General features: G+C 48.5%; 2 protein-coding genes across 2 annotated transcripts in view; one reads left to right on the top strand and one right to left on the bottom strand.

The window, feature by feature from the left end:
- Positions 1-1,903: 1,903 nt before the first annotated feature.
- LOC138643308 (uncharacterized) lies at positions 1,904-12,891 on the bottom strand. The gene is made up of 2 exons (XM_069732238.1): positions 12,881-12,891; positions 1,904-3,617 (listed from the first exon to the last, which is right to left on the bottom strand). Exons 1-2 carry the CDS (start codon positions 12,889-12,891, stop codon positions 1,904-1,906), a joined length of 1,725 nt encoding a protein of 574 aa, XP_069588339.1.
- Positions 3,725-25,535, top strand: part of DNAH11 (dynein axonemal heavy chain 11) — a 380,134-nt gene continuing 358,323 nt past the window's right edge. The window contains exons 1-2 of the mRNA XM_069729806.1: positions 3,725-3,845; positions 16,949-17,210. Of these exons, the coding sequence (XP_069585907.1) occupies positions 16,980-17,210 (231 nt within the window). The 5' untranslated portion in view covers positions 3,725-3,845; positions 16,949-16,979. The remainder of the gene's footprint in view (positions 3,846-16,948; positions 17,211-25,535) is intronic.

Genomic DNA, 25,535 nt, shown 5'->3' with positions numbered 1-25,535 from the left:
CGGCTCCGAAAATCACTGCTGAGCTCAATGAACACCTACAGATCCCAGTTTCCATGAAAACTGTTCGTCGGGAGCTGCATAAATCTGGATTCCACGGAAGAGCTGCAATTAGAAAACCGCTGCTCCCAATGACAAATGTTTCCAAGCGTTTAGAGTGGTGTAGAAACCTCCAGAATTGGTCCCTCGAGCAGTGGAAACATGTGTAAGCCCGCAAGGGCAGGGTCCTCGCCCCTCTGTATTAGTCCGTCATTGTTAGTTTGTTTACTGTATGTGATATTTGTAACTTGTATGTAACCCCTTCTCATGTACAGCACCATGGAATCAATGGTGCTATATAAATAAATAATAATAATAATAATATTCTCAGACGAATCATCTTTTACCCTATTTCCGACCTCCGGCCGAGTGTACGTTTGGAGACAGCCGAAAGAAGCATTCCATCCAGACTGCCTTCTCCCAACTGTAAAACATGGCGGAGGTTGTGATGATCTGGGGCCAATGATATCCCTTCATGGAGAATTAACAGCCAAGATTATTTAGGCTTTTTGGGCGACCAAGTGCATCCAACAGTTCAAGCACTGTTCACGGAGGGGAACGCCATCTTTCAGGATGATAATGCACCAATTCATACAGCTAGAATCGTTAAAGCATGGCACGAGGAACATTCTAATGAAGTTGAGCATCTCATCTGGTCCCCACAATCCCAAGACCTCAACATTATTGAGCATTTATGGTCGATTTTAGAGATTCAATTTAGACGTCGATTTCCGCCGCCATCGTCGCTCAAAGAACTGGAGGGTGTTTTAACTGCAGAATGGGCTAAAATTCCTTTGGAAACAATTCACACCTTGTATGAACCCATACCTCGGAGAATTGAGGCTGTGACCGCCACAAAAGGGGGACCTACACCATATTAGGCCAGTCTCACACGTCCAGATAATTCCGGTACCGGAGAAAACGGTACCGGAGTTATCCGTGTCCGTTTGCTCACGTAGGCCATCCGTATGGGATCCGTGTGATGTCCGTAAGTACGTTTTTAGGGTCCGTGTGCTGTCTGTGTGCTGTACGTGTGTCCGTGTCTTGCAACAGTTTTTACAATTTTAACCCTATGACAGGAAAAACGCACACGGACAGCATCCGTGTGCGGTACGTGTTTTACACGGACCCATTGACTTTAATGGGTCTGTGTGATCCGTGCGCTCCCACGAACACTGACATGTCTGTGTTTTGCAAACGGACACACGATCCGTGAAAACACGCTGAGACACATTTATTTTAATGTGTCTACGTGAGTCAGTGTCTCCGGTACGTGAGGAAACTGTCACCTCACGTACCGGAGCCACTGACGTGTGAAACCGGCCTTAAACTAACTTCTGTTGATGTTTCCATCATTTTGTCCAACCCCTGTATATGAAGGCTATGAGCACATGCTGCGGAATGGTGTGTGGATTTTTCCGCACTGATTTTGGTAACTCTGCAGGTAAACCGCACTGCGGATTTACCACGGTTTTTGTGCGGATTCCACCTGTGATGTTACACCTGCTGATTCCTATTATGGAGCAGGTGTAAACCACTGCGGAATGCGCACAAAGAATTGACATACCGCAGAATATAAACTGCAGAGTTTCCGCGCGTTTTTTTCTGCAACATGTGCAGTGCGGATTTTGTTTTCCATAGGTTTACATGGTACTGTACAACGCATGGAAAACTGCTGCCAGTCCGCTGCGTGTGCACATAGCCTAAAGACAAAATGTGGAAAAACACAGTGTTTCTGCATTTAGGACCATAGCACAGGGGGGCAGAGAACCTGGATAGATCAGCAGCACCCAGGGTGTAGGATTTGGGGCCATTTTGCTGACACAAATTACTTGTGAATAAAACAGATGATAAACCTCATAAATGCTTAGCAACAGTGTAATAAATTCTGTAGAACAATGGAGATTCCTCCTGCTTTGTCCTGGCTCTGCACCTTCCTGGGAGCATTGACCGTGTGCACACAGGCAGAGAGGAGGCTGGGGCGTCTGACCGAGGCTGGGGCGTCTGACCGAGGCTGGGGCGTCTGACCGAGGCTGGGGCGTCTGACCGAGGCTGGGGCGTCTGACCGAGGCTGGGGCGTCTGACCGAGGCTGGGGCGTCTGACCGAGGCTGGGGCGTCTGACCGAGGCTGGGGCGTCTGACCGAGGCTGGGGCGTCTGACCGAGGCTGGGGCGTCTGACCGAGGCTGGGGCGTCTGACCGAGGCTGGGGCGTCTGACCGAGGCTGGGGCGTCTGACCGAGGCTGGGGCGTCTGACCGAGGCTGGGGCGTCTGACCGAGGCTGGGGCGTCTGACCGAGGCTGGGGCGTCTGACCGAGGCTGGGGCGTCTGACCGAGGCTGGGGCGTCTGACCGAGGCTGGGGCGTCTGACCGAGGCTGGGGCGTCTGACCGAGGCTGGGGCGTCTGACCGAGGCTGGGGCGTCTGACCGAGGCTGGGGCGTCTGACCGAGGCTGGGGCGTCTGACCGAGGCTGGGGCGTCTGACCGAGGCTGGGGCGTCTGAGGGAGGCTGGGGCGTCTGAGGGAGGCTGGGGCGTCTGAGGGAGGCTGGGGCGTCTGGTGGAGGCTGGGGCGTCTGAGGGAGGCTGAGGCGTCTGAGGGAGGCTGGGGCGTCTGAGGGAGGCTGGGGCGTCTGGTGGAGGCTGGGGCGCCTGAGGGAGGCTGGGGCGTCTGAGGGAGGCTGGGGCGCCTGAGGGAGGCTGGGGCGTCTGAGGGAGGCTGAGGCGTCTGATGGAGGCTGAGGCGTCTGGTGGAGGCTGAGGCGTCTGAGGGAGGCTGGGGCGTCTGAGGGAGGCTGGGGCGTCTGAGGGAGGCTGGGGCGTCTGAGGGAGGCTGGGGCGTCTGGTGGAGGCTGGGGCGTCTGAGGGAGGCTGGGGCGTCTGAGGGAGGCTGGGGCGTCTGAGGGAGGCTGGGGCGTCTGAGGGAGGCTGGGGCGTCTGAGGGAGGCTGGGGCGTCTGAGGGAGGCCGAGGCGTCTGAGGGAGGCCGAGGCGTCTGAGGGAGGCCGGGGCGTCTGAGGGAGGCCGGGGCGTCTGAGGGAGGCCGGGGCGTCTGAGGGAGGCCGGGGCGTCTGAGGGAGGCCGGGGCGTCTGGTGGAGGCCGGGGCGTCTGAGGGAGGCCGGGGCGTCTGGTGGAGGCCGGGGCGTCTGAGGGAGGCCCGGGCGTCTGGTGGAGGCCGGAGCGTCTGAGGGAGGCCGGGGCGTCTGAGGGAGGCCGGGGCGTCTGAGGGAGGCCGGGGCGTCTGAGGGAGGCCGGGGCGTCTGGTGGAGGCCGGGGCGTCTGAGGGAGGCCGGGGCGTCTGAGGGAGGCCGGGGCGTCTGGTGGAGGCCGGGGCGTCTGAGGGAGGCCGGGGCGTCTGGTGGAGGCCGGGGCGTCTGAGGGAGGCCCGGGCGTCTGGTGGAGGCCGGAGCGTCTGAGGGAGGCCGGGGCGTCTGAGGGAGGCCGGGGCGTCTGAGGGAGGCCGGGGCGTCTGAGGGAGGCCGGGGCGTCTGAGGGAGGCCGGGGCGTCTGACGGAGTCTGAGGCTCTGATGAGGGCAGCGGTGAGTGACGGAGCCGAGCAGCAGCAGCAGCAGCAGCAGCAGCCTAGCAGGCGGGCGGGCGGGAGATGTTTACTGCTCTGCGAGTCCCAGCAATGTGTGTCCCAGGGAGACGGGCCGCCGCTGCCTCAGCCCCGGTAACAGGCACCTTCCGGGCACGCCTCGGTAATTGGGGCCGTTAGGGGAGAAGTGTCAGCAAACACAGCAGGGAGATAAGAAGCGGCAGTGTCATGTACTCGGCGGAGTAGAGGAGCGCACTGACTGCAGGCGGCAGGTGAGCCTGAGGGGGCGGGCAGCTCACTATGGGGGACTACAGAGTAATGGAGCTCAGAGTTGGGGTGATAAGTGGGCTGTGCAGTCCGACCCTGTACCTCGGGTCATTGCATGCTGTGAATCTGACCACAGGGCATATAACAGCCGCACCTGAGCTAATGGGATTGTTTCCACCTCAGGGAGCGTTTTTTTCTTTGTAGCTTTTTGAGGCTTAAATTCATTCTTTTTCTGTTTGGTTTAATTAAAAACGCAGCAGCATCCTGCTGTTACCAGCTGTTTGTTTCCCTGCACCTGTAACTTTGTTGTGTTTTGTGGTTACAAGTCAGATGAGAGAAGTTCAGAAAAAAAGAACTTTCCTGTTGGGCCATCAGAATGAGCTCACTGAAGAGTTCTCAGTTACCCCATTCTGCAGCCAGCAATAGAGGCTATAGAAGGTAAATGGATGCTAACCCTTTAACCCCCTTCATGATCGGGGTATGTGCACACGTAGGTGGGATGTCGGCAGATTTTTCCGTACCTGTTGTTTTTGTAAATCTGCAGGTAAACCGCACTGCAGATTACCTGTGGATTTACTGCGGTTTTTGTGCGGATTCCACCTGCGGTTTTACACCTGCAGATTCCTATTATGGAGCAGGTGTAAACCGCTGCGGGATCCGCACAAAGAATTGACATGCTGCGGAATGTAAACCGCAGGGTTTCCATGCTTTTTTTTTCCGCAGCATGTGCACTGCGGATTTGGTTTTCCTTAGGTTTACATGGTACTGTACAACGCATAGAAACTGCTGCAGATCCGCAGTGTCAAAACCGCAGCGTGTGCACACAGCCTCAGTCTTTTCCTCCTCCTTCTTCCAAGATCTTTAACTTTTTTTTACTTTTCCATCCACATAATTGTACAAGGGCTTGTTTTTTTTTGCAGGGCGCTTGTTTTTTTTTATACAGGACAGGTTGTACTTTCGAATGACACCGTTCATTTTATTGTGTGATGCACTGGAAAGTGGGGAAAAAAATTAAAGTGCATTGAAATTACAAAAAAAAGTGCAATTCCACAATTGTTTATTTATCATGTTCACTATATGGTAGAACTGAGCTCCCACTATGCTTCGCCAGGTCAATACGAGTACACTGATACCAAATATGTATAACTAGCTGAAGAGCCCGGCGTTGCCTGGGCATAGTAAATATCTGTGGTTAGTTATAGCACCTCACTTCTCTTATTTTCCCATCACGCCTCTCATTTTCCCCCTCACATCTCTCATTTTCCCCCTCACTCCTCTCATTCCCCCCTAACACTTGTCATTTCGACCTCACATCTGTAATTTTCCGATCACTCCACTATTTTCCCTCACTCCTCTCATTTTGCACTCACACCTTTTCATTTTCACCTCACACTTCTCATTTTCACCTCAGTATATACATGTTTGTCATCTCCCTTATATATAGTATACACCTGTATGTCATCTCCTGTATATAGTATATACCTGTATGTCATCTCCCCTGTATATAGTATATACCTGCTGTGTGTCATCTCCACTTTATATAGTATATACCTGTATGTCATCTCCTATATATAGTATATACTTGTATGTCATCTCCTCCTGTATATAGTATGTACCTGTATGTCATCTCCTCCTCTATATAGTATATACCTGTGTGTTATCTCCCCTGTACATAGTATATATCTGTATGTCATTTCCTCCTGTATTAGACCTCGTTCACACGTTATTTGGTCAGTATTTTTACCTCAGTATTTGTAAGCTAAATTAGCAGCCTGATAAATCCCCAGCCAACAGGAAGCCCTCCTCCTGGCAGTATATATTAGCTCACACATACACATAATAGACAGGTCATGTGACTGACAGCTGCCGGATTTCCTATATGGTACATTTGTTGCTCTTGTAGTTTGTCTGCTTATTAATCAGATTTTTATTGTTGAAGGATAATACCAGACTTGTGTGTGTTTTAGGGCGAGTTTCGTGTGTCAAGTTGTGTGTGTTGAGTTGCGTGTGGTGACATGCATGTAGCGAGTTTTGTGTGGCGACGTGCGTGTAGCAACTTTTGGTGTGTCGAATTGCATGTGACAGGTCAGTGTAGCAAGTTGTGTGCAGCAAATTTTGCGCATGGCGAGTTTTGCGCGTGGCGAGTTTTATGTGTGGTGCCTTTTGAGTATGTGCAAGTTTTGTGTGAGGCAACTTTTGCATGTGTTGCAACTTTTGTGCATGTGGCAATTTTTCCTCGTGTGCAAGTTTTGCATGTGGCGAGTTTTCCCATGAGATGAGTTTTGCACGTGTGGCGAGTTTTGCGTGAGCCTAGTTTTGCATGTGGTGAGTTTTGCGCATGGCGAGATTTGAGCGGCGACTTTTGTGTTTCGACTTTTATGTGGCGAGGTTGGTGTATGTGTGGTGAAATGTGTGCTGAGGGTGGTATATGTGTTCAAGCACGTGGTAGTGTGTGGCGCATTTTGTGTGTGTTCATATCCCCGTGTGTGGTGAGTATCTCATGTCCGGGCCCCACCTTAGCAACTGTACGGTATATACTCTTTGGCGCCATCGCCCTTGTTCACATCTGGCAGCTGTCAATTTGCCTCCAGCACTTTTCCTTTCACTTTTTCCCCATTATGTAGATAGGGGCAAAATTGTTTGGTGAATTGGAAAGCGCGGGGTTAAAATTTCACCTCACAACATAGCCTATAACGATCTCGGGGTCCAGACGTGTGACTGTGCAAAATTTTGTTGCTGTAGCTGCGACGGTGCAGATGCCAATCCCGGACATACACACATACACATACACACACATTCAGCTTTATATATTAGATTTTTTTGTTGCTTGTGTCGCCGTGTTCCGAGACCCGTAATGTTTTCCTTTTTCAGCATTTGGGGCTGTGTGAGAGCTTATATCTTACACTCTGAGCTGACGTTATTTTTGATACCATGTTGCGGTAGATACAAAGTTTTCGCTGCCTCTTATTGCATTTCATTAATAATAATAATAATAATCTTTATTTATATAGCGCCAACATATTCCGCAGCGCTTTACAGTTTAACAGTTTCAAACACAAAAGTCATAAGTAACAACGTTAACAATACAATAATTAAAGCAAAATAAGACGACCCTGCTCGTGAGAGCTTACAATCTACAATGAGGTGGGGGAGATACAAAGCACAGGTGTGTATTTACAATGATGTATTTACAATCATGGTCCAGCCATCTTCAGGGGGTGGGTGATAGATGGGGATAGTGAATGGGCTACACACACACAAACATAACTTTGATTAGTGAACGTGATAGGCCGCTCTGAGCAAATGTGTTTTGAGCGAGCGCCTAAAACTATGCAAATTATGGATGGTCCTAATATCTTGGGGTAGAGCATTCCAGAGGATTGGCGCAGCACGGGAGAAGTCTTGGAGTCGGGAGTGGGAGGTACGGATTAGTGCAGAGGTTAATCGAAAGTCATTTGCAGAGCGCAGTGGTCTGTTAGGCTGATAGACAGAAATGAGGGAGGAGATGTAAGGGGGTGCCGCATTGTGGAGAGCTTTGTGGGTGAGAACAAGTACTTTGAATTGTATCCTGTAATGAATGGGTAGCCAGTGTAACGACTGGCGAAGAGTGGACGCGTCCGAGTAACGATTAGCCAGATGGACGACCCTGGCTGCTGCATTAAGGATGGACTGGAGAGGGGAAAGTCGAGTGAGGGGGAGGCCAATTAATAGAGCGTTACAGTAGTCCAGGCGGGAGTGGATCAGGGCGACAGTGAGGGTTTTAGCTGTCTCCATGGTGAGAAAAGGGCGGATTCTAGAGATGTTCTTTAGGTGTAAGCGGCACGAGCGGGCAAGAGATTGTATAGGTGAAGGAGAGATCGGAGTCAAACATAACACCCAGACAGCGCGCCTGCTGCCAGGGTGTTATTATGGTGCCACCCACCGAGAGGGAAATGTCAGATTTAGGGAGGTTAGTAGATGGTGGGAGCAGAAGTAGTTCAGTTTTGGAGAGGTTGAGTTTCAGATAGAGAGCGGACATGATGTTGGAGACCGCGGACAGACAGTCAGTGGCGTTCTGTAGTACAGCGGGGGTAAGGTCAGGGGATGACGTATATAGTTGTGTGTCGTCGGCATAAAGATGGTACTGAAAGCCTAATCTGCTGATGGTCTGTCCAATTGGGGCCGTGTAGAGAGAGAACAGAAGGGGGCCAAGGACTGAGCCCTGAGGTACCCCAACAGTGAGAGGAAGAGGAGATGAAGTGGAGCCAGAGAACAGAACACTGAAGGAGCGGTCAGAAAGATAGGAGGAGAACCAGGAGAGAGCAGTGTCCTTAATGCCTAGTGACTGGAGCCTAGAGAGAAGGAGAGGGTGGTCAACAGTGTCAAAAGCTGCAGAAAGGTCGAGAAGAATGAGCAGAGAGTGGTCTCCATTACGTTTTGCTGTCAGAAGGTCATTGGTCACTTTGATGAGTGCAGTTTCTGTCGAATGTAGGGGGCGGAAACCGGACTGTGAAGGGTCTAGGAGGGAGTGAGTGGAGAGGTAACGGGTAAGGCGGGAGTATATCAGGCGCTCCAAGAGTTTAGAGATGAAGGGGAGATTGGAGACCGGTCTGTAGTTGTTTGTGCAGGATGGGTCGAGGGTGGGTTTCTTTAGTAATGGAGTAATGATAGAGTGTTTGAAGGAGGAGGGGAAAATGCCAGAGGAGAGGGAGAGATTAAAGATTGTAGTTAGGTGACTTGTGACAACTGGAGAGAGAGACTGGAGGAGATGTGAGGGAATGGGGTCAGTAGTGCATGTAGTCGGACGAGAAGAGGAGAGGAGCTTGGAGACTTCTTCTGTGATGGGATCGAATGTGGAGAGTGAGCCAGGGGCAATGAGGGGAGGGATGGGAGTCACTGAACTTAGTTGTTGGGAGCGGATATTGTCTATTTTCTCTATAAAGTGGGAGGCCAGGTCACAAGCACAAATATCTGTGATAGGGGCTTGTGCTTTTGGCCTGAGGAGGGAGTGAAAGGTGTCAAAAAGTTTCTTGGGGTTGTTGGATAGTGAGGAGATCAGAGTGGTAAAGTAGGTCTGTTTAGCGAAGTGAAGGGCAAAGTTATAGGTCCTTAACATAAATTTGAAGTGTATGAAGTCTTCTGGTGTGCGTGTTTTCCTCCATAAGCGTTCAGCACACCTAGAGCATCGCTGGAGAAATCGGGTTTGCGATGTAAGCCAGGGCTGTTTTATTCTGTGTTTGGAGGTTCTGAGGGTGAGGGGAGCTACTTGGTCAAGGGTGCTTCTAAGAGTGTCATTGAAGTGATGTACAGCCAGATCAGGACAGGAAAAGGAAGAGATTGGGGACAATGATGAGCGTAGGGAGTCTGAAAGTGTAAGAGGGTTAATGGCTTGTAGATTTCTGACTGAATGGTGTGTAGGAGGGTGCTGGGGTGAGCGAGGATATGTGAGTGTGAAGGAGAGAATGTTGTGGTCAGAGAGGGGAAGCGGTGAGTTATCTAGGTAGGAGATTGAGCAGAGCCGGGCAAAAACCAGGTCCAGGGTGTTACCGTCTTTGTGTGTTTCAGAGGTTGAGAGCTGTGAGAGGCCGAGAGAGGTGGTTAGTGACAGAAGCTGGGATGCAGATGTGGAAGTGGGGCTGTTAATGGGGATGTTGAAGTCTCCCAGGATAAGGGTTGGTAGTTCTGAGGACATGAAGTGCGGCAGTCAGGCAGAGAAATGGTCCAGGAAGCGGGTGGGTGAGCCTGGGGGCCGGTATATGACCGCTACTCTGAGGGAGAGGGGACGAAAGAGCCTGATTGTGTGGACCTCAAAAGAAGGGAATGAGAGTGATGGAACTGAGGGGATGACCTGGAAAGTGCATTGTGGGGACAGGAGTATGCCAACTCCACCACCAGGTCTGTTTGTTGGTCTCGGGGAATGGGAGAATTGTAAGCCACCATGGGTAATGGCAGCAGGAGAGACAGTGTCAGAATCCTGAATCCAGGTTTCCGTGAGGGCCAGCAGATTCAGAGAGTTTTTCAGAAAGTAATTGTGCAGGAAAGGAAGCTTGTTACATACAGACCGTGGATTCCAAAGGGCACAATTAAAAGAAGGAGGAGATGGAGTGCAAATAATATTAGTAAGATTATTAAGGTTTCGATGTGAGGTAGGGTAGGGGTTGAGGTTGGTGGATGGTGGACCGGGGTTTGGGGAGATGTCTCCTGATATCAGCAGGAGTAGGAAGATAAAAAGCAAGTAGCTTTTGGGATTGTATGAAGTTTTTTTATGCAGTCCGTTTGGGTAAGATGGACTGAGGTTTTTCAGGAAGGTGAGAAGTGCATGGGAGCTGTACATGGGAGAGGGAAGGAGAGAGGAGCTGATGTATATGAGTCGTGATGGAGGGGAGATTGGGCGGTGGATGTGGATTGCAAGGGAGCATAGGAGGATAGGAATAATGCACATGGATAGAAGGGAGTGCAGAGTGTTGGTTTCCTGACTCCTGCCCTGACTAACTGCCATGGAATAACTGCGGTATCACGACGCTTATCTTCTGTGACACTTTGCTTATGGGACGCTAGCGTGCACCCCCACTTGCGTGCACCCCTAAGGAAGGTTCTAAATTTATAGCCCAGAAGAGATGGATTGTGGGAACTGGTTGAGGATAATTTGGCAGCTGGCTTGCACACCAGGGGCTTTTTTTTTTTTTTTCCTTTTAAAAGATGATCAAAGACACTCAGCCTGGTAAAATCTACTTTCACACCTTCCACCAGATAAGATCTACACTGATCCCAGTCATGGATAGTAAGTGGACAGTAAGTTTTAAGTCCAATGCAACAATTGAATTATACCAATGAATTAGCAAACACATTAAATTATGTTTCTAGATGGTAAAGCAGCAGATGACAGACAGCAAGCAGAGGAGGGAGTTAATACCATTAGAGTCTATTGCAGCAGATGGGACAGCTATCAGAGGTAGGAAGTTGCACCATTTGATTGCAAAGCAGGAGACCGCAAGCAGAGGGAGTTAATACCTCTGTGAAGAGAGAAGATGGATGTTAGTTCTGTGCATTTCAATGATGCGTTTTTTTTTTGTTACTCTGTTTACCAATCAGATGAATTTATTTTATACTTTGATAGATCGGACTTTTCTGAACACGGCGATACCAAATGTATATATTTATATATATTTTTCTATCGCTGCGTTCAGAAAGTGTGTATGTATATAAATTCGCCCTGAAGCCTGTGGCAAAGGAGTCGCTTGTGACCAGCGACAGAAAATCTGTCATTTTTGGAATCCTTTGTGAAGTGGCAGTAGGTCACAGTGTGACCCCATAGGAAACAATTAGATGCCGTGCCGCTATATCAGGCTGGGGCTACACGGTCACAGTTGTGACTGGCGAGGACGGCGCTGCTTGTGGCTTCTCACCTCCATGTTTCTTTTTTTTGCATTTGTGAAATTTCCACTTTTGCACATTTGTTCTATAATGTTCAGATTTTTGCTTATCTGTTTTTGTTCAGAAAGATTCACAATTGGAAAGCGCAAATGTGCATGAAGTAATGCTGCTCCTCTAGATCAATCCACTCTGGGTTTTTTGTTGTAATACATACGGTAAATGTCTCCATCTACATTTGTGCAGTGCCAAACAACATGGAAGGAAGGTCTCTCTGGTTGTATTACTTATATTTTTTTCCTGAATGCTGTGATTGGCAGCTGTCACCCATAGAATGCAATGGTCTAGGGAACTTGTCAGCATGTTATATATGGAATTAGATGTATGGCTGTATATGTTCGTGTGTGTGTCCACCCTAAAAAAAATATATATTCCTATATTCAAATCAGGTTGAAAGTGCACTTGGATGGCTTCAATGTTAATTGACATTATCCCGTATGCTTCCAGCCTGATTTATATAAGGGTTTAATGCCAGACGTCTCTCGACTGGCACATTGGGCCTCTACAAAGCAGCCAACTACTACTTCCCTATATGTAAAAACATGAAGATAGTCCTCGATGTAGGGAACCTATTTTTTTTTCCCATGGGGCTAAGGACTGACAGGCAGATACCGTAGTTGCTAACTGCCCGGTGCTGGCGCAGAGTGATCATTGACCGTTCCTGCCAGCGATTCAGCTGCTCCACGTCCACAGAGCAGCTCTGCTTCTTCCAGGTTGTTCTGTCAGCGGGGTGTGACTGCCGATGTCATGCTGATTGACAGCTGGTTTCCTGCCGAATAACTCAATCAGCACGATATCGGCAGTGATGGCCCCATCAACAGCAGAGGAGAAGATGCTGCTCTGTCAATAGGACGTCAGTGGAAGCTTCTGAATCGCCGGCAGGAGCCCGTCGGTGACTACTCTAAGGCTAGGTTCACATTGCGTTAGTGCAGTCCGTTTAGCGCATACGCTAACGGACTGCGTTAACGCAATGTCCAAAAAGGATCGCTTTTAGCGATCGCGCTAGCGCAGATGCCCGATCTGCACTAGCGAGAACGGACCCAAAAACACTGCAGACAGCGTTCGAGGTCCATCACAAAATAACGGAGCATTGCTAACGCATGCCAAAAATGGCATGCGTTAGGGATGCGTTACATACATTGTGGTCAATGGGTGTGCTAACGGATCCGTTAGTGGCGCTATGTAACGGATTCCGTTAGCGGATACCCACTAACGCAACGTGAACCTAGCCTAAGCCAGGAAAGATCGGCACCAGGCAGATAGTTAGGAATCACTTGCCTGTGAATTCTTGGTCCTATAAAAAGGAAATAGTACAGATAACCCCTTTAAATAGTAAAATACATTCAGCACATGGATTATATCCATCTGTTGTCCTTTTTTTTTTTTCATGGGGCCATTGACGTACATTGGCAAGTTTCATCTGTAGCACTTGTTTTTTTATTTATTTATTTGGCAGACAATCGGTCCACAAAATAAAAAGGATATATGGAAAGGTTAATTCATTGTAATGGGTCTGTGATCTATTTGTAAATATACAGGATAGTATACATCCCAAAGCAACTGAGTTAAACAGTTCTTAGTGATACTACTCCTTTGAGCAAATGAGCGCCTTTTAGGAGTGTCGTCTCACCCTGACATCATCTTACCAGGTGTCCTGTTAGTCAATTGTACATTATAATATGAGGTTATTCACCCTGGATCCCCTTTTATGAGCCAAAATTAGTTCTCATTGCTCGATAAAAGCTGTATATGAAATACCCGGTTGGCCACCAATTCTCCTGGTGATATTGGCTGAATACATACCCATGTGCTGTCAGGATACTCCGATGCTAGGCGGTCATGTGACCGGATGTTTGCAATTTCCATACTTCCAGCTACATTCCGACTAGACCAGGGGTTTCAAACTGCATTTCTCGGGGGCCGCAAACCATGCGTGTTTTCAAGATTTCCTTAGCATTGCACAAGGTGCTGGAATCATTCTCTGCAGGTGATTAAATTATCACCTGTGCAATGCAAGGAAATTCTGAAAACATGACCAGTTTGCAGCCCTCCAGGAATGCAGTTTGACACCTCTGGACTAGACTGCATCCGGCCTCAATCAATATACTTGCATTCCGTGAGGCCGCTGCCATCTAGTTGGCACATGACCGTCTGCTTGAGGTCTTGCACCTGCCGCTTGCAGCACTGGAGATTCCTGACGGCGCGCAGTGTGCAAACTGTGAGGATTCACAAGTGTGCAGTCACATAGAGTGAATGTAGCCTAAGGCTGGACAACCCCATTTAATAAAGTGTGAGATATGTACCATATTGTTTTTGAGGGAGTTTTATTACGAGCACCCGAATGCAGCCTAACAGCTCGTACATGTGTCTGTAATACAGTTCTGCATCGGACGGTCTGGGATCGTGTCCTGGGGGAGGCAGGGAGCATGGCATCATAGATACTTGCATACTGTTGGAGTTTCCCACGTGGCCGCCCAGCTGCTACTCTGGAGTCATCTTCTAGTTAGTTGTGTTATATGCATCTTATTGAATTGAATTCTCATTAACGTAGCCTTTCAGCAGGTGCAGAGGTCCGGGGAAAGGATCAAGTCTTGTTTGCCTCCAAATAGGTATTGTTTCAACAGCAAAAAAGGGCAGCGATTGTTTACCTGCCCAGGTCTCCAAACAAATGCACTATCAGGGTGTAGCAAACCTATGTAGCTATGTGGCTACTTTCACACTAGCGTCGGAATCTCCCCGTCGCATTGCGTCAGGCCGAGATTCCGATGCTAGCGTTTGTTGTGCCACACAACGGAGGCAGCGGATGCATTTCTCCGGCGCATCCGCTGCCCCATTGTAAGGTGTGGGGAGGTGGGGGCGGAGTTCCGGCCGCGCATGCGCGGTCGGAAAAAGCGGTCCTTCGGCTGCAAAAAACGTTACATTTAACGTTTTTTGTTCCCGGCGGTCCGCCACAACACGGCGCAACCGTCGCAAGACCGTTGCAACATGTGTCAATACGTCGCAATGCATCGGTAATGTAACTCTATGGGGCAAAAACGCATCCTGCAAACAACTTTGCAGGATGCGTTTTTTCCCCTAAACGACGCATTGCGACGTATTAAAAAAACCGCCAGTGTGAAAGTAGCCCAAGATGGCGGCAACACAGGTGCAAAATACTGATGAGACCACCACTCACAACCTACTAATCCATGGAGGGCGTGACTGCTTAGTCTATGATTGCTCAAAAGTGGCTTGTATAGGGCACTGGTCACATACAGGTAATGCACAGTGTCTGGTTTACAGCCTATTAGTGACATCCATACTAATAGATCAGGAGGGCTGCGCAGTGCTATCCAAATGCACCCCATGTGAACAGTCACCCCGTCACAAGAACATTGAGAGAAACAGCTAATAATCTGGTCAAATCCAAACAGTATGTCTGTTAAACCCTGTTACAGTCATGGCCAAAAGTATTGACACCCCTGCAATTCTGTCAGATAATACTCAGTTTCTTCCTGAAAATGATTGCAAACACAAATTCTTTGGTATTATTATCTTCATCCAAACAAGTTCAAGCTGCCCTGCAGTCCGAGGGTACAACAGTGTCAACCCGTACTATCCGTCGGCGTCTGAATGAAAAGGGACTGTATGGTAGGAGACCCAGGAAGACCCCACTTCTTACCCCGGGACATAAAAGAGCCAGGCTGGAGTTTGCCAAAACTTACCTGAAAAGCCTAAAATGTTTTGGAAGAATGTTCTCTGGTCAGATGAGATAAAAGTAGAGCTTTTTAGGCAAAGGCATCAACATATAGCTTACAAGAGAAAAAAAAGAGGCATTCAAAGAAAAGAACACAGTCCCTACAGTCAAACATGGCGGAGGTTCCCTGATGTTTTGGTGTTGCTTTGCTGCCTATGGCACTGGACTGCTTGACCGTGTGCATGGCATTATGAAGTCTGAAGACTACCAACAGATTTTGCAGCATAATGTAGGGCCCAGTGTGAGAAAGCTGGGTCTCCCTCAGAGGTCATGGGTCTTCCAGCAGGACAATGACCCAAAACACACTTCAGAAAGCACTAGAAAATGGTTTGAGAGAAAGCACTGGAGACTTCTAATGTGGCCAGTAGGGTTGAGCGAAACGGATCGTTCATTTTCAAAAGTCGCCGACTTTTGGCAAAGTCGGGTTTCATGAAACCCGACCCGATCCCTGTGTGGGGTCGGCCATGCGGTACGCGACTTTCGCGCCAAAGTCGCGTTTCGTATGACGCGCTTGGCGCCATTTTTTTTACAGCGTGGGCAGAGTGATGACATAGGTCTTAGGGGCGTGGACGCCTATCGCCATGTTGTCGCTTGTGCGCTGTAGCGATTTGCACTGTGTAACACCAGCTTTTCAGTTGAGAGAGAGAGAGAGAGAGAGATATCCCGTTGGGTTTCGGTCGATCCTCGACTTTTGAGATAGTCGGGTTTCGCGAAACCCGGCTCGACCATAAAAAAGTCAAGGTCGCTCAACCCTAGTGGCCAGCAATGAGTCCAGACCTGAATCCCATAGAACACCTGTGGAGAGATCTAAAAATGGCAGTTTGGAGAAGGCACCCTTCAAATATCAGGGACCTGGAGCAGTTTGCCAAAGAAGAATGGTCTAAAATTCCAGCAGAGAATTGTAAGAAACTCATTGATGGTTACCGGAAGCGGTTGGTCGCAGTTATTTTGGCTAAAGGTTGTGCAACCAAGTATTAGTCTGAGGGTGCCAATACTTTTGTCTGGCCCATTTTTGGAGTTTTGTGTGAAATGATCAATGTTTTTGCTTCATTGTCTTTTGTGTTTTTTCTTTTAAGACAAATTAAATGAAGATAATAATACCAAATAATTTGTGTTTGCAATCATTTTTAGGAAAAAACTGAGTATTATCTGACAGAATTGCAGGGGTGTCAATACTTTTGGCCATGACTGTAGGTTTCGACAAGCTGCAGTATTGGCTAGAAATTCCTCCAGGTTAGACAACCCATTAAAACAGGGCAGCATAGCATGAAGACACATGTATAGTTGTATAAGTGTAACTTTAAAGGTACCGTCACACATAACGATATCGTTAACGATATCGTTGCTTTTTGTTACGTAGCAATGATATCGTTAACGAAATCGTTATGCGTGACAGCGACCAACGATCAGGCCCCTGCTGGGAGATCGTTGGTCGCTGGGGAAAGTCCAGGACTTTATTTCGTCGCTGGATCTCCTGCTGACATCGCTGAATCGGGTTTGTGACGCCGATTCAGCGATGTCTTCACTGGTAACCAGGGTAAACATCGGGTTACTAAGCGCAGGGCCGCGCTTAGTAACCCGATGTTTACCCTGGTTACTATTGTAAAAGTAAAAAAAAAACCAAACACTACATACTTACATTCCGGTGTCTGGTCACGTCCCTCGCCTTCAGCTTCCTGCACTGACTGTGAGCGCCGGCCGGCTGTAAAGTAAAGCACACTGTGCTTTACGGCCGGGGACTTCGGCACCGTTGGTCGCTGGAGAACTGTCTGTGTGACAGCTCTCCAGCGACCAAACAGCGACGCTGCAGCGATCAACATCGTTGTCTAGATCGCTGCAGCGTCGCTTAATGTGACTGTACCTTAAGTAAAAAGTTTCTATTGGTGATAAGCAGGAGATAGACCCAGGTGAGGTCAGAGGTTTTTCCTTTGCTGATATTGAATGATCTTTATATTTCCATAGGTGATCACATAAAGGTTTTGGGGAGCCAAAAATGGACATAGATGATGAAGAACCTCCAGTTCCTCCCTTCTGGGAAGATGAAAGAGTGTCCTATGTGGGGAGGTGCCTTCAAAGTACCTTGAAAGTTAAAGAAGATCGGTGGATAAAGTTTGTAGAAGACGAGCAGAATGAGCAGATGCTGAAGGATTTTTTTGATCAAAGAGATCAGATCATGCTAATGTTTTCTGCTGCCCCTAAAGGAGGGGTATTATTGACTCGGGAGGTAAGAATCAAATACTAAGGAATCACTATGTGGATTCAGCCTATTTACACAAGTCATCAAACATTCTACTCTCTCATAATGATCTTATCAGCAACACATCATCAAACCCAGCAAATGAACATTTTACTCTTTCGTCGGATGATAGACGGCCTTTGTTTTAAATGGGCTGACACGTTTGTTTGACGATTTATTGGCACTTCTAAATACACAATAACTATGAATGGGTAAATATGTTTTACCTGTTTTCTACAACCTGTTTTCTCTGCCGTCACTGAGACTATAGAGACTTTCTTCCCTCTCCACAATGGAGATGTGTGTACAACCCCCTTCCTCCTGCCATGTCTAAGGCTGCATTCAGGTGGGTTTATTTTAAGGCCCATTTATGGACCAGAGTGTCCATTGGTTTCCTTACCTGACTGTCCAGTCTCATAGACACATGCAGCTCTTTAAGTTTGGATCGGGAGACTCTTGGTCAGTCCATGCATTGTGATCCATATGCGTACAGTAAAATGCACCAGTTTTAATCCTACCTAAGGCTAGGTTCACATTGCGTTAACAGCAGCCCGTTCAACACATACGGTAACGGGCTGCTGTTAATGCAAGTGCCGATATGTCGTCGTGCTATCGCAGATGGAGCTAGCAGATGCTCTGTCTGCACTAGCAGTGACGGACCCGGAAACGCTGCAGCCCGCGTCCCAGGGTCCGTCACTCAATGACGGCACATCGCTAGCGCACGTCCATTGTGGGCGAGCGCTAGTGATGTGTCCGACATAGGACTTAATGGCGGCGTTAACGGACTGCGTTACACCGCATTATGCCGCGGTGTAACGTAGTCCGTCTAACGGACGCCTCTAACGCAGTGTGAACCCGGCCTTACAGAGAGAAGTTGGGGAGAGCAGGATCTCTTAAGGATTTGTAACTTTTTTTTTTTTTTTTTGAAGATGTTAACCCCTCTGTGACCTTAGACGTACTATCCCGTCGAGGTGCCCTGGGCTTATCTGACCCTGGACGGGATAGTACGTCATAGCCGATCGGCCGCGCTCACGGGGGGAGCGCGGCCGATCGCGGCCGGGTGTCAGCTGCTTATCGCAGCTGACATCCGGCACTATGTGCCAGGAGCGGTCACGGACCGCCCCCGGCACATTAACCCCTGGCACACCGCGATCAAAGATGATCGCGATGTACCGGCGGTGCAGGGAAGCACCGCGCAGGGAGGGGGCTCCCTGCGGGCTTCCCTGAGCCCCCCGCAGCAACGCGATGTGATCGCGTTGCTGCGAGGGTCTCCTCACCTCCCTCCCTGCTCGAGCCCCGGATCCAAGATGGCCGCGGATCCGGGTCCTGCAGGGAGGGAGGTGGCTTCACAGAGCCTGCTTAGAGCAGGCACTGTGAAGGCTGCAGCGCTGCATGTCAGATCAGTGATCTGACAGAGTGCTGTGCAAACTGTCAGATCACTGATCTGTGATGTCCCCCCCGGGACAAAGTAAAAAAGTTAAAAAAAAATTTTCCAAATGTGTAAAAAAAATAAAAAAAAATATTCCAAAATAATGAAAAAAAAAAAAAATATATTATTCCCATAAATACATTTCTTCATCTAAATAAAAAAAAAAAAACAATAAAAGTACACATATTTAGTATCGCCGCGTCCGTAACGACCCGACCTATAAAACTGTCCCACTAGTTAACCCCTTCAGTAAACACCGTAAGAAAAAAAAAAAAAAAACGAGGCAAAAAACAACGCTTTATTATCATACCGCCGAACAAAAAGTGGAATAACACGCGATCAAAAGGACAGATATAAATAACCATGGTACCGCTGAAAGCGTCATATTGTCCCGCAAAAAAAGAGCCGCCATACAGCATCATCAGCAAAAAAATAAAAAAGTTATAGTCCTGAGAATAAAGCGATGCAAAAATAATTATTTTTTCTGTAAAATAGTTTTTATCGTATAAAAGCACCAAACCATAAAAAAATGATATAAATGAGGTATCGCTGTAATCGTACTGACCCGAAGAATAAAACTGATTTATCAATTTTACCAAACGCGGAACGGTATAAACGCCTCCCCCAATAGAAATTCATGAATAGCTGGCTTTTGGTCATTCTTCCTCACAAAAATCGGAATAAAAAGCGATAAAAAAATGTCACGTGCCCAAAAATGTTTTCAATAAAAACGTCAACTCGTCCCGCAAAAAACAAGACCTCACATGACTCTGTGGACCAAAATATGGAAAAATTATAGCTCTCAAAATGTGGTATTGCAAAAAATATTTTTTGCAATAAAAAGGGTCTTTCAGTGTGTGACGGCTGCCAATCATAAAAATCCGCTAAAAAACTCGCTATAAAAGTAAATCAAACCCCCCTTCATCACCCCCTTAGTTAGGGAAAAATAAAAAAAAATGTATTTATTTCCATTTTCCCATTAGGGTTAGGGCTAGGGCTAGGGTTAGGGCTAGGGCTAGGGCTAGGGCTAGGGTTAGGGCTAGGGTTAGGGTTAGGGCTAGTGTTAGGGCTAGGGTTAGGGCTAGGGTTAGGGTTAGGGCTAGGGTTAGGGCTAGGGTTAGGCCTAGGGTTAGGGTTAGGGCTAGGGTTAGGGCTAGGGTTAGGGTTAGGGCTATGGTTAGGGCTAGGGTTACTGTTAGGGCTAGGGTTAGGGTTAGGGCTAGGGCTAGGGCTAGGGTTAGGGCTAGGGTTAGGGCTAGGGCTAGGGCTAGGGCTAGGGTTAGGGCTAGGGTTAGGGCTAGGGTTAGGGCTAGGGTTAGGGTTAGGGCTAGGGTTAGGGTTAGGGTTAGGGTTAGGGCTAGGGTTAGGGTTGGGGCTACAGTTAGGGTTGGGGCTAAAGTTAGGGTTAGGGTTTAGATTACATTTACAGTTGGGAATAGGGTTGGGATTAGGGTTAGGGGTGTGTCAGGGTTAGAGGTGTGGTTAGGGTTACCGTTGGAATTAGGGTTAGGGGTGTGTTTAGATTAGGGTTTCAGTTATAATTGGGGGGTTTCCACTGTTTCGGCACATCAGGGGCTCTCCAAACACGACATGGCGTCCGATCTCAATTCCAGCCAATTCTGCGTTGAAAAAGTAAAACAGTGCTCCTTCCCTTCCGAGCTCTCCTGTGTGCCCAAACAGGGGTTTACCCCAACATATGGGGTATCAGCGTACTCAGGACAAATTGGACAACAACTTTTGTGGACCAATTTCTCCTGTTACCCTTGGGAAAATACAAAACTGGGGGCTAAAAAATAATTTTTGTGGGAAAACAAAAAGATTTTTTATTTTCACGGCTCTGCGTTATAAACTGTAGTGAAACACTTGGGGGTTCAAAGTTCTCACAACACATCTAGATAAGTTCATTGAGGGGTCTAGTTTCCAATATGGGGTCACTTGTGGGGGGTTTCTACTGTTTAGGTACATTAGGGGCTCTGCAAACGCAATGTGACGCCTGCAGACCAATCCATCTAAGTCTGCATTCCAAATGATGCTCCTTCCCTTCCGAGCCCTCCCATGCGCCCAAACGGTGGTTCCCCCCAACATATCGGGTATCAGCGTACTCAGGACAAATTGGACAACAACATTTAGGGTCCAATTTCTCCTGCTAACCTTGGAAAAATACAAAACTGGGGGCTAAAATATAATTTTTGTGGAAAAAAAAAATATTTTTTATTTGCATGGCTCTGCGTTATAAACTGTAGTGAAATACTTGGGGGTTCAAAGCTCTCACAACACATCAAGATGAGTTCCTTAGGGGGTCTACTTTCCAAAATGGTGTCACTTGTGGGGGGTTTCTACTGTTTAGGTACATTAGGGGCTCTGCAAACGCAATGTGACGCCTGCAGACCATTCCATCTAAGTCTGCATTCCAAATGGCGCTCCTTCCCTTCCGAGCTCTCCCATGCGCCCAAACAGTGGTTTACTGCCACATATGGGGTATCAGCGTACTCGGGACAAATTGGACAACAACTTTTGAGGTCCAATTTCTTCTCTTACCCTTGGAAAAATAAAAAATTGGGGGCAAAAATATAAGTTTTGTGAAAAAATATGATTTTTTATTTTTACGGTTCTGCATTATAAACTTCTGTGAAGCACTTGGTGGGTCAAAGTGCTCACCACACCTCTAGATAAGTTCCTTAGGGGGTCTACTTTCCAAAATGGTGTCACTTGTGGGGGGTTTCAATGTTTAGGCACATCAGTGGCTCTCCAAACGCAACATGGCGTCCCATCTCAATTTCTGTCAATTTTGCATTGAAAAGTCAAACTGCGCTCCTTCCCTTCCGAGCTCTCCCATGCGCCCAAACAGTGGTTTACTGCCACATATGGGGTATCAGCGTACTCAGGACAAATTGGACAACAACTTTTGAGGTCCAATTTCTTCTCTTACCCTTGGAAAAATAAAAAATTGGGGGCAAAAATATAATTTTTGTGAAAAAATATGATTTTTTATTTTTACGGTTCTGCATTATAAACTTCTGTGAAGCACTTGGTGGGTCAAAGTGCTCACCACACATCCAGATAAGTTCCTTAGGGGGTCTACTTTCCAAAATGGTGTCACTTGTGGGGGGTTTCAATGTTTAGGCACATCAGTGGCTCTCCAAACGCAACATGGCGTCCCATCTCAATTCCTGTCAATTTTGCATTGAAAAGTCAAATAGCGCTCCTTCCCTTCCGAGCTCTCCCATGCGCCCAAACAGTGGTTTACTGCCACATATGGGGTATCAGCGTACTCAGGACAAATTGGACAACAACTTTTTGGGTCCAATTTCTCCTGTTACCCTTGGTAAAATAAAACAAATTGGAGCTGAAGTAAATTTTTTGTGTAAAAAAGTTAAATGTTCATTTTTATTTAAACATTCCAAAAATTCCTATTAAACACCTGAAGGGTTAATAAACTTCTTGAATGTGGTTTTGAGCACCTTGAGGGGTGCAGTTTTTAGAATGGTGTCACACTTGGGCATTTTCTATCATATAGACCCCTCAAAATGACTTCAAATGAGACGTGGTCCCTAAAAAAAAATGGTGTTGTAAAAATGAGAAATTGCTGGTCAACTTTTAACCCTTATAACTCCCTAACAAAAAAAAAAATTGGTTCCAAAATTATGCTGATGTAAAGGAGACGTGTGGGAAATGTTACTTATTAAGTATTTTGTGTGACATATCTCTGTGATTTAATTGCATAAAAATTCAAAGTTTGAAAATTGCGAAATTTTCGCCAAATTTCCGTTTTTTTCACAAATAAACGCAGGTACTATCAAAGAAATTTTACCACTATCATGAAGTACAATATGTCACGAGAAAACAATGTCAGAATCACCAGGATCCGTTGAAGCGTTTCGGAGTTATAACCTCATAAAGGGACAGTGGTCAGAATTGTAAAAATTGGCCTGGTCATTAACGTTCAAACCACCCTTGGGGGTAAAGGGGTTAAGCTAGATAAAGAACTTAGACATTCTGTAGCAGTAAGAAGGCTAAGACATTTTTAATGAAGACTGTTTATAAAGTTGCTTAATGAGGTTTTCTGGGACAATTTTCGTCAGGCACTGTATAATCCCGAATCCAGTGTGTAATATAAGCACTGTTAGGATCCACTTAGTTTGCCGGCTGTCCCGTAACCACTTGTATGTGATTTGCAAACTTGCGTTCACTTCAAGTATGCCGAATGCAGCGTTGTGCACATTTACATCCATGTGACCATATTTTCATATTTCCACTGGTAAACATGGGGTTTTCATGTTCTCAGCATTGTACAGAGATTGTCTTCATTCACTTCAGTCTCTAGGACTCATTCTAATTTCTCGATCTCGCACTCATACGCACTATAGAATTAATTTCTCTATCGCCTTTCATTGGGGGACACAGAAACCATGGGGTGTATGCTGCTGCCACTAGGAGGCTGACACTATGCAAATAAAAAAGTTAGCTCCTCCTCTGCAGTGTACACCCTACCGACAGGAAGTAGGATATTCAGTTTAGCTTAGTGTCAGTAGGAGGTGGACACGGGTCTTTCATTAGACCCTTATCTACCTCAATGTGCGTCGTTTCTTTTCAGATTTTTCCGGAGGGATACAGGGTGAACAGTCACACCTGTAGTCCCACTATGCGGACTATGAGTACGGCGTGTACTGCCACCCCGTATCCTCATAGATCCCTCTCCAGGACCAAGATCCTAGCACACCAGCGTGCTCAGAAGTCCGGTCCTGGCTCCGTCCCCCACCCACTCGCCCACCAGAGCCTGTCGGTTGGAGGAGACGAGGACGTCCATCACAGCTCCGTGGACGTCTGATACCTTCAGGTTAGTAACTGCGTGGGATGTTTAGGTGAGTATTTCCCCTAAATTTCCAGATCTTCCCCTTACTCTCTCACGGTGTGGGGGAGTAGTTGGCCCTAAATACGCTGCACTATCTTCTATGGCGGCGCTGATTTTATTTTAAAAAGGATCCTAGGGACACCAAGACGAGCAGTGGCTCTGCACTACGGGCTATCCCCTTCATCGGGGCCGCAGTGCCCTCCCTGTCACTTTTCTGGCGACGCCGGCACCGCTCCCCCCTGCGGCCGCCCTGCGGGCTTCGGCGCCGCGATCCCCTTTCCAGCGGCGCCGGCCTCTAATTTAGGTCCCGGCTTCTGCCGGGGCCTACTTCGGCGCCACGTCCCGTTCTCCCTGCGGCTCTGGCAGGCTGCCGCGCTGCTCTGCGGCGCACTGTTCCGGGGCCGCGGTTTCTTTTCCAGCGGCGCCGGCCTCTCCTTTAGGTCCCGGCTTCAGCTGGGGCCTACTTCGGCGCCGCGTCCCGTCCCTGCGGTCCTGGCAGGCTGCCGCGCTGCTCTGCGGTGCACTGTTCCGGGGCCGCGGTCTCTTTACCAGCGGCACCGGCCTTTCCTTTAGGTCCCGGCTCCTGCCGGGGCCTACTTCGGCGCCGCGTCCCGTCCCTGCGGTCCTGGCAGGCTGCCGCGCTGCTCTGCGGTGCACTGTTCCGGGGCCGCGGTCTCTTTTCCAGCGGCACCGGCCTCTAATTTAGGTCCCGGCTCCCGCCGGGGCCTACTTCCGGTACCGCGCTCCTTCACTTCCGCTTTCTTCGGGCGGGCTTTCTCCCGCCCGACAACTGTGCCCTGCAAACTCCGCCCACCGGCGCCATGTGGGCTGTCTCCGCCCCTTCCCCCACGTCGCTGCTGAGCCAGGGCAGGAGATTCCAACGTGCCCGCATTTTCTCCTGGGGGCACAGCACATCATCTGCGCGGATCACACCAGAGGCTGCAGGGCAGCAGCTCCATCTTTCTGTTCCACTGCTGTTCTTCAGGCCTGCAGTAAGTTCCGGACAAGAGTGCCCCAGATGTGTCTACCTGTTCTCCTAGGGGCTATTGTTCCTGAGGAGCATCTTCCAAGCCGTGCAGCTTTCCATCTGGACACCGCAGCGCCTGCCGTGAGTACCACTGCACCGCAGTTTGACTCAAACCCCTAATCTTCTGACATTTCCCTTAGGGGCCCGTTCGGTCTAATTTTAAGGGAGGTCGCTCCCGGCCTCCTACCTTTTCCTGTGTCTTAGTGAAACACTTTCAGGGTTCGCCTTGTAACCACAAGCTCCCTTCAGGCAGGCCTGCAGCAACCCACATTTTGTTCCCGCTGCTCCGCCTCAGAGCGAAGTCCCCACCCCAGGTTGGGCCTCCCCTCTGTCTCTATCAGTAGCGGATCTCACACGGGTGTCCCAGACCCTTGTGTCCGTGCTCGATCGGTTGCCCCTGCAGCCTTCCGTAGTAGCCAGCGGGTCGCAGGAAGCCCTGTCCGAGTTTTCCAATACAGGCCACGAAAGATTCAGTCGGGAACGCCAGTCTGAGTTATCTTCTCGGTCCATCTCGCCCCACGGTCTTTCTCTGTGGTCCCCCCCCGGAGTCAGGCGAGGCTTTCTCTGATGTGCCTTCGGAGGATAATTTGGGGCCGGAGTCGAACCATATCTTATCATGAGGGATATGGTTCAAAGCCTCATTGGAGCGTCCAATCTGACTTGTGGCTACAAAGATTCCTCTACGAAACCCGCAGATCAGGCGGTTTCGTTTAGACGGTCTAAACTACCTCCCAAGGGATTCGCTCCTCATCCTGAATCGAGGAGCTTCTGGCCAGAGAAAGAGCGAATTCGACCAGACGTTCTCAAAGAGGAAAGCGTCTTGGAGTCTCATATCTCTTTCCTCCGAATCTCATCACCAATAGACTTGCCACCAACACAGTCCTCACGCTGTCCGGTGGGGCGACTCTGACAGGTTCCATCGATAGGATCATGGAATCCTTTGTGAATTTGGCTCTCGAACCTGCCGCATCATCCCTATGCCCGCTTGCACTTGGGTTTCGAAGT

Source organism: Ranitomeya imitator, chromosome 6 (assembly GCF_032444005.1).
Source record: "Ranitomeya imitator isolate aRanImi1 chromosome 6, aRanImi1.pri, whole genome shotgun sequence".
Taxonomy (NCBI): Eukaryota; Metazoa; Chordata; class Amphibia; order Anura; family Dendrobatidae; genus Ranitomeya; species Ranitomeya imitator.
The sequence above is the reverse complement of the archived record's forward strand: the minus strand, read 5'-3'. Positions and strand labels throughout refer to the sequence as shown.